The sequence below is a fragment of the Scyliorhinus canicula genome, chromosome 5 (assembly GCF_902713615.1).
Source record: "Scyliorhinus canicula chromosome 5, sScyCan1.1, whole genome shotgun sequence".
Classification (NCBI taxonomy): domain Eukaryota; kingdom Metazoa; phylum Chordata; class Chondrichthyes; order Carcharhiniformes; family Scyliorhinidae; genus Scyliorhinus; species Scyliorhinus canicula.
In genome coordinates, this window is record NC_052150.1 from 168,812,474 (window position 1) to 168,826,010 (window position 13,537).

The window sequence follows — 13,537 nt, forward strand, 5'->3', positions numbered from 1 at the left end:
CAGGAATCAAACTCCATGCTGTTGGTGAAAATGTAAATCACATATTAGCCATCTAAACTAACCAGCCTCTACATTGTCACTGGACTAGCAATCCAAAAACCCACGCTAGTGCTCTGGGGTCCCAGGTTTGAATCCCATCATGGCAGATGACGAAATAGTGACGTTGGTAGTGGAAAAATTAGTCGAAAAGTGCTGGAAAAACTTAGCAGCATCTGTGTGACAAGAAACAGAGGTTAAATACAATGAGTTCTAAAAAAAAGTCAGATTGAACTCGAAATGTAAACTCTACATTCTACAGATGTTGTCAGACCTGAGCCTTTTCAGCACTTTCTGTTTTTATTTCAGATCTTCAGCGTCTGCAGTATTTTATTTTTATTATACCACAGATAATTCCTCTGCTAGGCTGCAACAAATGGAATATAAAATATTCAGTTAAATATTGTTAGAAAGGGAGGAAAGCAACAGGGTAAAATAGGGGAATAGAGGAAGACGTGTGCCAGTAGAACTTGGGAACGGGAGACAATAATGCCCTCGTGAAAATGACTGGTGAAGTAGCTTTTGTCAAAAACAGTATGTGCTGGTCGCTTTTGAAAATCTAACGTTACTTTTTTAAAAGAAATAAAAATGTCTCAATTGAAATTACCACTGAAGTAAAGCAATATGCATCAGTGTTAATATAAAAAAAAACATTTCCAATGTAAGATTGGGACAGATGTAAAACGGGCTGATCACGGCAAACACCGGACAGTTGTTTTCACTTGCCAAAAACTAGACATGGGCTTCTGGGGACAATGTCTTTAAGATGTTGCTCATATTTGTTCGTTTGCAGGGTTGGCATACATTTTTAAAAGTGCACAACTCCAACAACTCAATTTATTTTCACTCGTTCGCAATCTGAGCAGTCTTTGGTATCATGTATAAATGTCACCCATCGACGTTAAGGGCCATTACTGCACAGACAGGTGGAATAAAGGCAGCAATGTCTTTCCCCACCACTGGAGTTTCTGAGATGTGTCGCGCGATTACGTTGCAAATTCTCCGGGACTTGGATTAGAGCTTGGAAATGCAAAAATAAAACCCACGGGGGGGGGGGGGGGGTGATGACAATAAAATGAAATGCCGTTGAACTCATTGAATTTTTCCTTGTGGATACATGCTGAACGATATCAATATAATATAGCAATCATTGTTTCTCAGTGTCCCCGATGTTTACCCTGCCCTCCGTCTAGCTGCTTCTCAGGCACTGGTGCAGGCGCCCTGATTTCCCAACATGCTGCGTTTCCATGTGAGACAGAGCGGCTCTTGGCAGCCCCACACACCCAGATCTTGGAGCCAGAGCTTGTGGGGGGCGGAGAACGGGGCCCGGGGGCTCGTGCCAGCCACAGAACGCGGCCCGGAGCGAGCAGGAGCGCGCGCTGCCATTGGAGCTCACTCCCGCGGGGCGAGTTCCGGCAGCAAAGTGAGTCAGGGGCGTGTGAGACATAGGAGCGCTCAAAGGGACAGAAGAGCCATTACCGGGGCCACTGCGACTGCAAGGAGGCACGCGCGCACATACACAAATACACACTTCGGAGATGCCGCTCTTTACCGCCAATCCATTCGATCAAGATGTTGGTAAGTCCTGTAATCCACGAATTCAATGGCCTGTCGGGTCTGTGTACAAATGGGTTGCTTTGAAGTTGGCGATATAAGGTGTGCGATGTCCTCTAGGCTTTTGTTGGAGAAGGATTCGGGCAGCGTTAATACTGGTAGATGTGGGCCTTTTGTTTGCGAAAGGTCGGAGTTAGAAATCATATTGTTGCAGTCCAATTGGATTTTGGTCAAGTTTTTGTTCCGCTAATAAAATCATTGAGCGCCGTAAATCATTCGTGAGGTTGAAGGACACCTAATTGTGATTACGCGTTCATACGAAACCCCAGTGCTTCAAATACAACCTGGAACTTTTTATTTAATACCTTTTCGTCTTTCAAGTCCCGGTTAAATTTAAAACTAACTGTCCTGCCACCGTAAATGCCCAAATAAAATCACAGAATGCTTCAGGTTCCTTGTTGATGGAGTGTATAAACAATGCAGACGAGGCAGGATTGAACTGAAAAACATAATTGGTTGTGAAAGGTACATGGAACATTAGCAAATTATATTTTAGTTATTGATTGGGGTATGTTAAATAATACTGTAAATGGAGTTTATTTAATGAGTTTGAAAAACTTCAAATGTGAGGTGCCCACAATCCTTAATTTTATCAATAATTGACGAAGCAAATTTTGCAATTATTCCCTCCCTCCCCAGAAATCATGGCAAGAGAGATGTGATCACGAACCCCAGTGAACTCATTGTGCCAAATCAGGTAACAGATTGAATCATATGGTTGAGGATAGACTCTGGAAGTTGGTAATCTTGCCCAAGTAAAATCACTTTTCCAAAATTTGTACTAATGAGGAACAACAATTTTCAAGTTTAATGCTTTTATTTCCAAATCGGATTGTGCTGGAAACACACAGGTCAGGTGGCATCTGTAGCAAGGGAAAAACTATAAGTGAACACAATATGTAAAGAAATAGAACAAAGGGGAGGGAAATAAAACACAGTTCCAAACTGTTTTCTGATCTTTCCTTTGTTTTGTTTCTCTTGTAATATGCTTGGTTAAAGTTCAGCTGTTTGGATGCCATATTTTTGACTCGTCAACAGACAGTTTGGAGATGACCGAGAGGGACAGGATTAGCATTTGTGGTATCCTTAATTAAGAATCTGAAAATGTGAGAAATGTTCATGACCTTCAGTTTTTGAATTAGAAAGTTGTGGGTTCAAATTCCATATCGGAGCCTTGACCATAAAATCTATTGTTACACTCCAGTGCAGTACTGAATGTTTGTTGCACATTTGGATGTGCATGATCTAAATGTTAAGCTGAGGCCCTGTCTAACCGCTAGGATAGGAGAGATCCAATGACAGTATTTCGAAAAAGAACAGGGTAGTTTATCCCTGGTCAATATTTATCCCTCAAGATGAAATAAGCAGATAATCTGGTTATTGTCACATTGTGCTGTGTGCAGTTTGCCTGAAATTTAAGAAAAGTGAGAGTGAAACCAGGGAATTGCAGACCAGTCTGTTGTTAGGAAATTACTAGAGTCAACATTTAAGGGGAGCAGGGTAGCACAAGTGGATAGCACTGTGGATTCACAGCACCAGGGTCCCAGGTTCGATTCCCTGCTGGGTCACTCTGTGGAGTCTGCACGTTCTCCCCTTGTCTGCATGGGTCTCCTCCGGGTGCTCCGGTTTCCTCCCACAGTCCAAAAACATGCAGGTTAGGTGGATTGGCCATGATACATTGCTCTTAGTGACCAAAAAGGTTAGGAGGAGTTTTTGGGTTACGGGGATAAGGTGGAAGTGAGGGCTTAAGTGGGTCGGTGCAGACTCAATGGGCCGAATGGCCTCCTTCTGCACTGTATGTTATCATAGATTATCATCGAATTTACAGTGCAGAAGGAGGCATTCGGCCCATCGAGTCTGCACCGGCTCTTGGAAAGAGCACCCTACCCAAGGTCAACACCTCCACCCTATCCCCATAACCCAGTAACCCCACCCAATACTAAGGGCAATTTTGGACACTAAGGGCAATTTAGCATGGCCAATCCACTAACCTGCACATCTTTGGACTGTGGGAGGAAACCGGAGCACCCGGAGGAAACCCACGCACGCACGGGGAGGATGTGCAGACTCCACACAGACAGTGACCCAAGCCGGAATCGGACCTGGGACCCTGGAGCTGTGGAGCAATTGTACTAACCGCTATGCTACCATGCTGCGGTCTATGGTCTATGTCTATGAGAGGGTGACTGAAAAGTTTGAAAATTTTCAGTTTATCAGAAAGCCAATATGGATTTTTGAAGGGTAAGTCATAGCTGACAAATCTGATGGATTTTTTTGAATCTGTGACTGTGTTCAGGAGAATGTCTGATAGGGACTTCCAGAAGGCATTTGACAAAGTCCCTTATACGAGACAATTAGCTTGAAGTAGAAATTTTTGGGATTGAATGTAAATTATGGACCTGGTTTGGAAATTGAGCAGGAGGAGACTGAGAACAAGGACAATTGCAAAGTACTTGAATCGGCAGGACATGATTAAAGATGCCCCATATCTATCTCTGTTGGAGCTTCAATTATTCACAATATTTCTTAATGACTTAGATGATGGGATGGTCACAAAAAGATAGGCGGCATTGTAAGCAGTGCATATGGAAGCATAACACCACAAAGAGATAGTGATAGATTAAATGAATGGACAAAGTTGTGGCAAATGGATCTTGTGTAAGTAAGTGTGAGATCATCAACTTTTTCAATCTAAAAAGAACAGAATAGGGTGCTTTCAGAAGGGTGAAAAGCTGGAAGTATTGGCAGTCCAAGTAGACTGGCGGGGGGTGCGTGCGAGAGGTGTTACATGGATTATTAAAATGTAATGAGCATCTTACAAAAAGTAATCAAAGAGGCAAATGGAAGACTGGCTTTAACATTTGAAGGAATAGAATTCAAATGGGCAGAATTCATGCTTTAGCTATACAAACCTCTGGTGAGACCACATCTGGAGCATTGTCAGCAGCTCTGGGCACCACACCACAGAAACAATGTGTTGGCTTTGGAGGGCATGCAGTGTAGATTTACCAGAATGAAACCTGGACTCAGGTTTGTACAAACTACAATTGTACTCCTTGAAATTTAGCAGATGAGTGTTTTGCTCAAAGTATACAAGATATTGGGCCTCACGGTAGCATGGTGGTTAGCATCAATGCTTCACAGCTCCAGGGTCCCAGGTTCGATTCCCGGCTGGGTCACTGTCTGTGTGGAGTCTGCACGTCCTCCCCGTGTGTGCGTGGGTTTCCTCCGGGTGCTCCGGTTTCCTCCCACAGTCCAAAGATGTGCGGGTTAGGTGGATTGGCCATGCTAAATTGCCCGTAGTGTAAGGTTAATGGGGGGATTGTTGGGTTACGGGTATACGGGTTACGTGGGTTTAAGTAGGGTGATCATTGCTCGGCACAACATCGAGGGCCGAAGGGCCTGTTCTGTGCTGTACTGTTCTATATTAGTGGGAACAAATGGGGTAGAGGAAAACTACTTTCATTTAATTTGGGTGTTAACGATTTCTGGGGCAGAGTGTAAAAGTTAGAGCCAGACATTTTAGGAGTGAAATTAGAAAACACTTCTACATAAGAACATAGGAACTAGGAGTAGGAGTAGGCCATCTGGCCCCTCGAGCCTGCTCCGCCATTCAATGGGATCATGGCTGATCTTTTGTGGACTCAGCTCCACTTTCCAGCCCGAACACCATAACCCTTAATCCCTTTATTCTTCAAAAAACTATCTATCTTTACCTTAAAAACATGTAATGAAGGAGCCTCAACTGCTTCACTGGGCAAGGAATTCCATAGATTCACAACCCTTTGGGTGAAGAAGTTCCTCCTAAACTCAGTCCTAAATCTACTTCCCCTTATTTTGAGGCTATGTCCCCTAGTTCTGCTTTCACCCGCCAGTGGAAACAACCTGCCCGCATCTATCCTATCTATTCCACTAAATTAGTTAGGCATGACCTGTCCTTTATGAACCCATGCTGTGTCTGCCCAATGGGATAATTTCTATCCAGATGCCTCGCTATTTCTTCCTTGATGATAGATTCCAGCATCTTCCCTACTACCGAAGTTAAGCTCACTGGCCTATAATTTCCTGCTCTCTGCCTACCTCCGTTTTTAAACAGTGGTGTCATGTTTGCTAATTTCCAATCCACCGGAACCACCCCAGAGTCTAGTGAATTTTGGTAAATCATCACTAGTGCATCTGCAATTTCCCTAGCCATACATGCAAAAGATGATGGAAGTTTGGCACTATTTTCCACAAATGAAAATTGGTTCTAGATAAATTGTTACGTTTAAAACTGAAATTGACAGATTTTTGTTACATTTTGTTAAGGGATATGGGGCAAAGGCAGATACACAGAATTAGCTAGCCATGATCTCATTAAATGGTAGAACAGGCTCAAGGGACTAAATGGCCTCATCCTATTCCTGTAAATTATGTTGACTATTTGGCATACAGCAAGATCCCACATTTAGCAGTAACCTGATAGAAGATTGCAGAAGATTGATTGAGGGAACAATGTTAAAAAGAAAACGGGGAGAGCTCTTTCTCTTAAAATAATGCCGTGGGATGGTTAACGATTGTTTGACCCAAAGGAGTGGGATGACTAGCGTCTAGCAGTACCAGGACCAACAGCCTCTTGTAAATTTAGTGAGGAGTAGAACCAGGTTGACAATGAAGGAAGGAGATCGTCTGATTAAACAGCTAGCCCCTACTTGATGAAGGATATATGGATTTTTGTTGCCTCCATCCAAATGACAGTTTTACATTCTGAAAACATGTCATTGTTGAATTGCTGACTGTGGGAGTTAACCTCACCTAGGCAAAATTTACCTTGGATTGGACATTAATGTAATGTTACTACATTGAACTCTGCAACGTCCATGTTGTTCGGATGCTCAAAATTCAGTTGCTTTGGTGATGTTTGTGTACTGTTTATATGTCAGAAGCTGAAAGCAAGAACTCACATTTTATATAGTGCATTTCTTTTGATCTCCGTGCTTTGCAGACAGTGGAGTACCTTTTGAAGTTTAATCACTATTGTATGTAGGGAAATGTGATTACGAATTTGCACATTCCAGAAACAGCAATGAGATAAATAGTTGGATAATCTGTTTTTGCACAAACACAGAGCAATCTGGAATTACTCAGCAGGTTGGACAGCACCTGAGGAGCGAAATAAATCTGTGACCATCAAAACTGAGAAAAGTCAGAGATTTCTCAGGTTGTGAGTAAGTGGCAGGAGGGTGGAAAGAACAACAAACTGGAAGATCTATGATTTATTTGTTTTTGAACAGCAGATGTTCAGAATACTGCTATTCAAACCTCCTCCAGATCTGCTTTTGTGTCTTGTCCCATTCTCACTTCCTTTGACCTTACACTATTGAATCCCTTTGTCATTTGAATCCATCTTACTTTCATCCTATCATAGATCCTCCCCTTTTGTTCTTCTACCAACCATCTCTAAGAAAGTGAATCCTTACCACTGTCCGTAGGAACAAAACTGTACTTAACTGCATTGTGCTGAAATGTCAGCACAGCTAAATACATAAATATGAATGGCATGATGGAAGGAATACAAGGTAAGGTAAAAGAGCGAGGAAGAAAAAGGCCAGGGACGTGCTGAGTAGAATCCAGCATGGTCACAGGCTTCACAAGGCTTGCCATCCTCCAAAGTTGATATAGATTACCATTAGTAAGAGCTTTGCCTGGTGCCTGTGATTGATATGCCAGTACTGTTGTCCTACCTATAAGTAGCTGCTCATGGTACTAAGCTTGGGTCTACCATTTCAGGTCTGATCACGGGTGGTCTGAGAGGCTGAACAGGTGAGTAATGTACTTTATGTGGGTGCAGTTATCTTGCTGAATCTTGTTACAGTAGAAATGGAGCAAAATTAGTAGCATTTGAATTTGGCCATATCACAGAACTATTTTTGGGGCACAATTTGTGATATTTGGATGAGAACAAAATAGCAAAGCACAAGCATGATGAAAAACTTAGGTTAAAAAAAAACACATGGAATGTATATACTCGAACAGACTCTACTCAGAAAATGCCAATAGCCTTTTTTTTGAAGGAGTAGCATAAATACATTAACATTCATTTATGTAGCATCTTTAATGTAACAAGACATTCCAAGGTGCTTCAATTTAAATCTGTAGTTACTGATCTATTTTAGAAACGCAACAGTCAACCTGTGCACAATAAAGTGCTACAAACAGCAATGTGATAATGACAACATATTCTGTGTTTTTGAATGGTGTGAATTAAGGGATATATGTTGGCCAGGACATCAGGGAGAACAATCCTGCCTTTCAATTAAATAATAATTTTTATTACTGTCACAAGTAGGCTTACTTTAACACTGTAAATGAAGTTACTATGAAAATCACCTAGTCGCCACACTCCAGCGCCAGTTCGGGTATACTGAGGGGAATTCATAATGTCCACTTCACCTAACAAGCACATCTTTCGGGACTTGTGTGAAGAAACCTAGCATCCGGAGGAAATCCACACAAACACGGGGAGAATGTGCAGACTCCACACAGACCGTGTCCTAAACGGGAACCAGGTGAAGCAGCAGTGCTAACCGCTGTGCTACAATAAGTGCATGAGATCTTTTACATCTGCTGAGAGGGCATATGGAACCTTGGTTTACTGTCTCCTCTGATATTGTAGTACTCCCTCAGTACTTTAGTGGAGTTCCAGCTAAGCAACTTCTAATTGTGCATTGTTAGGAGACCAGTTCTTGTGATTATAGTGGAAACGCAGGTTTAGAAAGCAGTAGAGTCATCCCACTTAATATGTTTAAATTACTGCTGAATGCTAAGTTTTCTGAAGTCGTTGAAATCTAAACATTTCTCTGCAATTACAAAATATGAAACATCATAAATGCATTTTTGTAGGTGAGCTAAATATTTTTGTTAGTCAGTCTGAAAGGCAGACCCGTTTATTTCCTCAGTGAATGTTTTTACTCTGTGTACCTGAAATGTGATGGGACCGAGAAAAGTGTTCTGAAGGAGTCTCACCATACATACATACATAATATGGTCAACTATGATCAGGGACCTTTTTAAAATTGGTATCAAATACGTTTATTCAAAAAAAGATCCCTCCGTTTAATGGGTTGTTTCTACCCCAACAGGAAATGAATAGCTTTCAGTATATGAAGTAAAGATAGCTGAAAACATTTTTTGAATTGGAGCTTGTTAACCAGTTTATCATGCAGGTCAGCTGCTTATGGAAAAATAGTGCTGACTTAAAAAGTTATTGCAAGCTCAGTATAATTCGGTGGAAAGTATTACTTGTAATCAAAGCAGATCTGTACTGTCAACAAATACTTACTATAGTTGAGCCAAGTAGTTAGATGGGACCTCCCATTCACTGCTGCCTAACTGTGCTTTCCATCAGCCGTGATGATATTTTAGCTCCTAACTTTTGGGTGTAGTAACATTTCTGTTTATATCCTGATATGACATTGGGTGATTGTTCACCAGTTGTTGGCAGTGGACAGTTGTTAATAGCACTGAATTTATTTCTCCTGATATATTGCAGTCTTTGTTTTCAGAAGCCAATAGATAAAACTCATCCTCTTAGCTTTCCTGTGTTGCATTTGATAGCAGGGTTTTCCTGAACTCTCTCCCATTAACTGGTAATATACCCAACTTAGGCAAAATCCTGGAAGACGAGCTAACACCACCGGCTCTTGTACCCCTCCATGCGAACAGCTGGAGAGACATTAGCAGACCCCGAGTCATTAGCAACATACCTCGAGTTTTGAAGGTGGCAGAACAAGGTTGTACGGCTGTATATTCATAGAATCCTAGTATCCGTAGAGTGCAGAAGGAGGCCATTTGACTGATTGGGTCTGCACCAACCCTACGAAAGAGCACCGCTTCGAGGCCCACTCCCCTGCCCTATCGCCGCAACCCTACATAACCTTCAGACACTAAGGGGCAATTTAGCATGGCCAATCCACCTAACCACATCTTTGGAAAGTGTGAGGAAACCGGAGCACCTGGAGGAAACTCACGTAGACACGAGGAGAACGTGCAAACTCCTCACAGTCAGTCACCCAAATTGGGCCCCATACCCAAGGAAGGATCTCGAGTCCTTCGAGAAGATACAGAGGAGATTTACAGGAATAGTACCACGGATGAGAGACTTGAGTTACGAGTTCATAGATCATAGAATCCCTACAGTGCAGAAGGAAGCCAATCGGCCTGAGTCTGCACCGGCCCACTGACAGAGCACTCCACCAGAGCTCACTTCCCCATCCTATCCCAATAACCCCTTAACATAACCCGCACATCCCTAGACACAAGGGGCAGTTTAGCATGGCCAATCCACCTAACCTGCACATTTTTGGACTGCGGGAGGAAACCGAAGCACCCGGAGGAAACCCACACAGACGAGGGGAGAAAGTGCAAACTTCACACAGACCACCACCATCCAAACCTGGATCCCTGGCGCTGTGAGGCAGCAGTGCTAACCACTGTACCACCATGCTGCCTGTTTTGTGGAAAGATTAGAGTCTTTTTTTTACAAGAGTTGTCATGATCTGGAATGCAGTGCCTGACAGGATGGTGGAAGCAGATTCATTTCAAATAATTTAGAAATGGAATTGGACAGATAGTTGAAAAGCAAAACATGTCAGGGCTATGGGGCAAGAGCAGGAGATTGTGATTAATGTCTAGTTCTTTTGAAGAACCGTCACAGGCATGATGGCCAAATGTCCTTGTGTTCTGCATGATTCGAATTTCTCAAGGCACTTCATAAAAATGAGGAGAAACAAGCAAGTGTTAGAATGTTTAGCGGAGGCAAGTGAAGGTGTGGCTGACAATTTTTTGACGCGGTGGCGTGTGTGTGTATCAAAATAAAGTAGTTTGGGAAGAGAATTTCCGAGCACAGAACGGTAATGGGAAAAATGATGTACTTAGATGAGACATCGTCAAGCTGGGGATTTTTAAAGAGAATGACTATTTTAAAATCAGTGCATGGGGTATGTTAGCTCAAAATAAGAGTACTCAAACAATATGACTGCATCGGTTATACATCGAAACATACGCAGAAAATAGAAGCAGGAGGAGGCCATTCGGCCCTTTGAGCCTGCATTATTGTCAGGGCTGATCATCAAGTTCAATACTCTGATCCTGCCTCTTCCCCCCCCCCCCCCCTACCCCCACCACCACCACCATATCCCTTGATCGTTCTAGCCCCAAGAGCCATATCTAATTCTTTCTTGAACTTACGCAACATTTTGGCCTCAACTACTTTTTGTGATAGTGAATTCCACAGATTCACCACTCTCTTGGTGAAGACATTCTCCTCGCCACCCATAATCTCTTGCACTTTAGCTTTACATAGTAATCCGCTATGTGAGACCTACTGAAACTCTAAAGAAATCATCTCCACCAGTTCTCCCTGGTCAACTATACTAGTTACATCTTCAAAGAAGTCTAGTAGATTTGAAGGGCATGATTTTCCTTTTGTAAATCCATGCAGGCTTTGTCTGATTTACACCACTGCTTTCCAAATGCTGTGCCTCGAAATCCTTGATAATAGACTCCAACAACTTTTCTACTACCGATGTTTGGCTCGCTGGCCGATAGTTCCCTGTTTTTTTCTCCATCTCACTTTTTGAGTAGCGAAGTTATATTACCTACTCTCCAATCTGCAGGAAGTATTCCAGAGTTCAAAGAATTTTGGAAATGACCACCAATGGGTCTACTATTTCTCGGGCCACTTCCTTAAGTTCTCTGGGATGAAGATTATCTGGCACTTGAGATTTGTCTGCTTTCAATCCTATTAATTTCCCCAAAACATTTCTTCGCTAGTACTAATTTTCTTCAGCTCCTCACTAAAATTTGTGTTTCTTAGAACTTCCAGTACATTACTCATGTCGTCTTCCTTTCTGAGGACAGACGTAAAGTACGAATTTAGTGCCTTAGCCATTTCTTTGTTCCCTGTTATGAATCCCCCTGTTTCTGACTGTAAAAACATTAGTTTTTAATCAATCTTTTTCTCTTTACATACCGATAGAAACTTTTACAGTTAGTTTTTTTGTTCCCTGCTAACTTACTTTCAAATTGTGTTTTCCCCTTCTTAATCAATCCCCTGGTCTGACTTTGCTGAATTTTAAACTGTTCCCAATTCTCAGGGGTATTGCTTTTTCTTGCTAATTCAGGATGTGGATGATGGAATTCTTTTAATTTGGGGACAGGGGTTGAAAATTCTGTAAGGTGGAATCTAGGAGACTAGTGACAGGAGTGAGTTATTACCTGGAAGTGAGGGGCATGAATGAGGGTTTCATTGATAATAAGGTTTGGATATTGATGGACATTGCTAAGGAGGTAGAAAAGGTTGATCTTTACTGAATAGGATTTGAGATTTGATGTACGTTTCAGTCAAATGGACCAATGAGGTTGTGCATTTCCATTTGGTAACTGAGTGTACAGTTGATTAGGGGGATAGGATTGAGTGCATGGATGTGGAGTTTCTGGTGGCAGCCAAACTGGAGAGATTCAGATTTAGAGCTATCAAATTGGAACAAATTGCGGGTCATACCGAACTGCATTGTCATACACCTAGTCAGTCATGGAATCAAGGGTAAGAGTAGAGTAAATGCTGGATATTGTCAACGTCTTTGTGAATGTTCACTCCATATTTGGGGATAATGGTGGCATTGGCAGCACGCAAGATGGGACCTATTCTTGAGCATTGCGGATGTGACTGCGCGCTGGACGTTCGGAGAAGCCATTGCAAAGCAAATGTCAGTTACATTGGGATACATGACAGCAAAATCTGAGTTGTTGAACAAAGAGGGCAAGTGATGGCAGAGAATGCAGAAATCTGGTCTGCTACCTATGCAGCACATGTGATGTTCTTCGTTAGGGCAGCACGGTTGCTTCACATCTCCAGCGTCCCAGGTTTGATTCCTGGCTTGGGTCACTGTCTTTGCGGAGTCTGCACGTTCTCCCCATGTCTGCGTGGGATTGCTCCGGTTTCCTCCCACAGTCCAAAGATGTGCAGGTTAGGTGGTTTGGCCATGTTGAATTGCCCTTAATATCCAAAAAAGGTGAGTTGGGGTTACTGGGTTATGGGGATAGGGTAGAGGCGTGAGCTTCAGTCCGGTGCTCTTTCCAAGGACATGTGCAGACTCGATGGGCTGAATGATCATCTTCTGCACTGTAGATTCTATGATCGACACAGCAATTAGAGCAGTGATTTAAGGGATTTGAGGATTGAACATCGTAGTCTATCTTTAAAATCATAAATCATGCATGTGATTCTTGCATTACAGAAGTTATTCTGCAGTTATGTACCCGTCTGGCACATTCTCGTGGAGAGATGTAATAGCTAAAAAGTGCTATTGGCAAAAAACTCATTGGGATAGGTTACTGATGAATTTTGCAGGGGAAAAAAAAGACAAAAAGTGACATTATGAAACCCAGAATTTCTGTCTCGCTCTGCAAGTAGAACAGGAGCTTCTTTTACTTGAGAAATAAGGTTGAATTGAGAATTAAGCCGTTGTGGAAAATCTGTGGTTCTTAAGCTGCATGGGGAAAGGTCACCTGTGTAAGCTGGGAACTTCATTTTTCAGCTCATGTTAGAAATTTTTGTGAGGATATAAACTGTACTTCATGGAAAAGTAACATTTCACGTTGTGACCTGAAATATACTGTTCTTTCTAGATATTTGAATAGATTATGTTGTCGGGGAAGATTTTGTTCAGGACTGCCACATTATTTGAATTTAATGAGAAGGTTTGGAGCCAAAGGACACAGATTTAAGGAAACTGGCAAAAGAATCATAGCAGAAATGGAGACCAGTTCAATAGTTACTTTCAAAGAGAATTGGAAAAGTACTTGGAGGGAAGACGTTTGCAAACTGTGGGGAAATGACAAGGGA

General features: G+C 42.3%; 2 protein-coding genes across 7 annotated transcripts in view; one reads left to right on the forward strand and one right to left on the reverse strand.

Annotated features, from left to right (window-relative positions):
- LOC119966418 (very-long-chain (3R)-3-hydroxyacyl-CoA dehydratase 1-like) overlaps window positions 1–1,880 on the reverse strand; it is a 188,530-nt gene extending 186,650 nt beyond the window's left edge. The window contains exon 1 of the mRNA XM_038798044.1: window positions 1,568–1,880. The gene's annotated coding sequence lies outside the window, so the exon portion shown is untranslated. The remainder of the gene's footprint in view (window positions 1–1,567) is intronic.
- Window positions 1–13,537, forward strand: part of stam (signal transducing adaptor molecule (SH3 domain and ITAM motif) 1) — a 133,672-nt gene that overhangs the window by 31,969 nt on the left and 88,166 nt on the right. For 2 of the 6 annotated variants that reach the window (XM_038798038.1, XM_038798037.1), the window contains exons 1-2: window positions 1,285–1,614; window positions 7,420–7,452. The exons of 1 other annotated variant lie outside the window; for it this stretch is intronic. Coding sequence is in view for 2 of the 5 variants with exons in the window: in XM_038798041.1 (XP_038653969.1) it covers window positions 1,575–1,614 (40 nt within the window). In the remaining 3 variants the exon portion in view is untranslated. Of the gene's footprint in view, window positions 1–1,281; window positions 1,615–7,419; window positions 7,453–13,537 lie in introns of those variants that run through there. 3 more of the 6 variants (XM_038798040.1, XM_038798034.1, XM_038798041.1) reach the window with 2 other exon arrangements.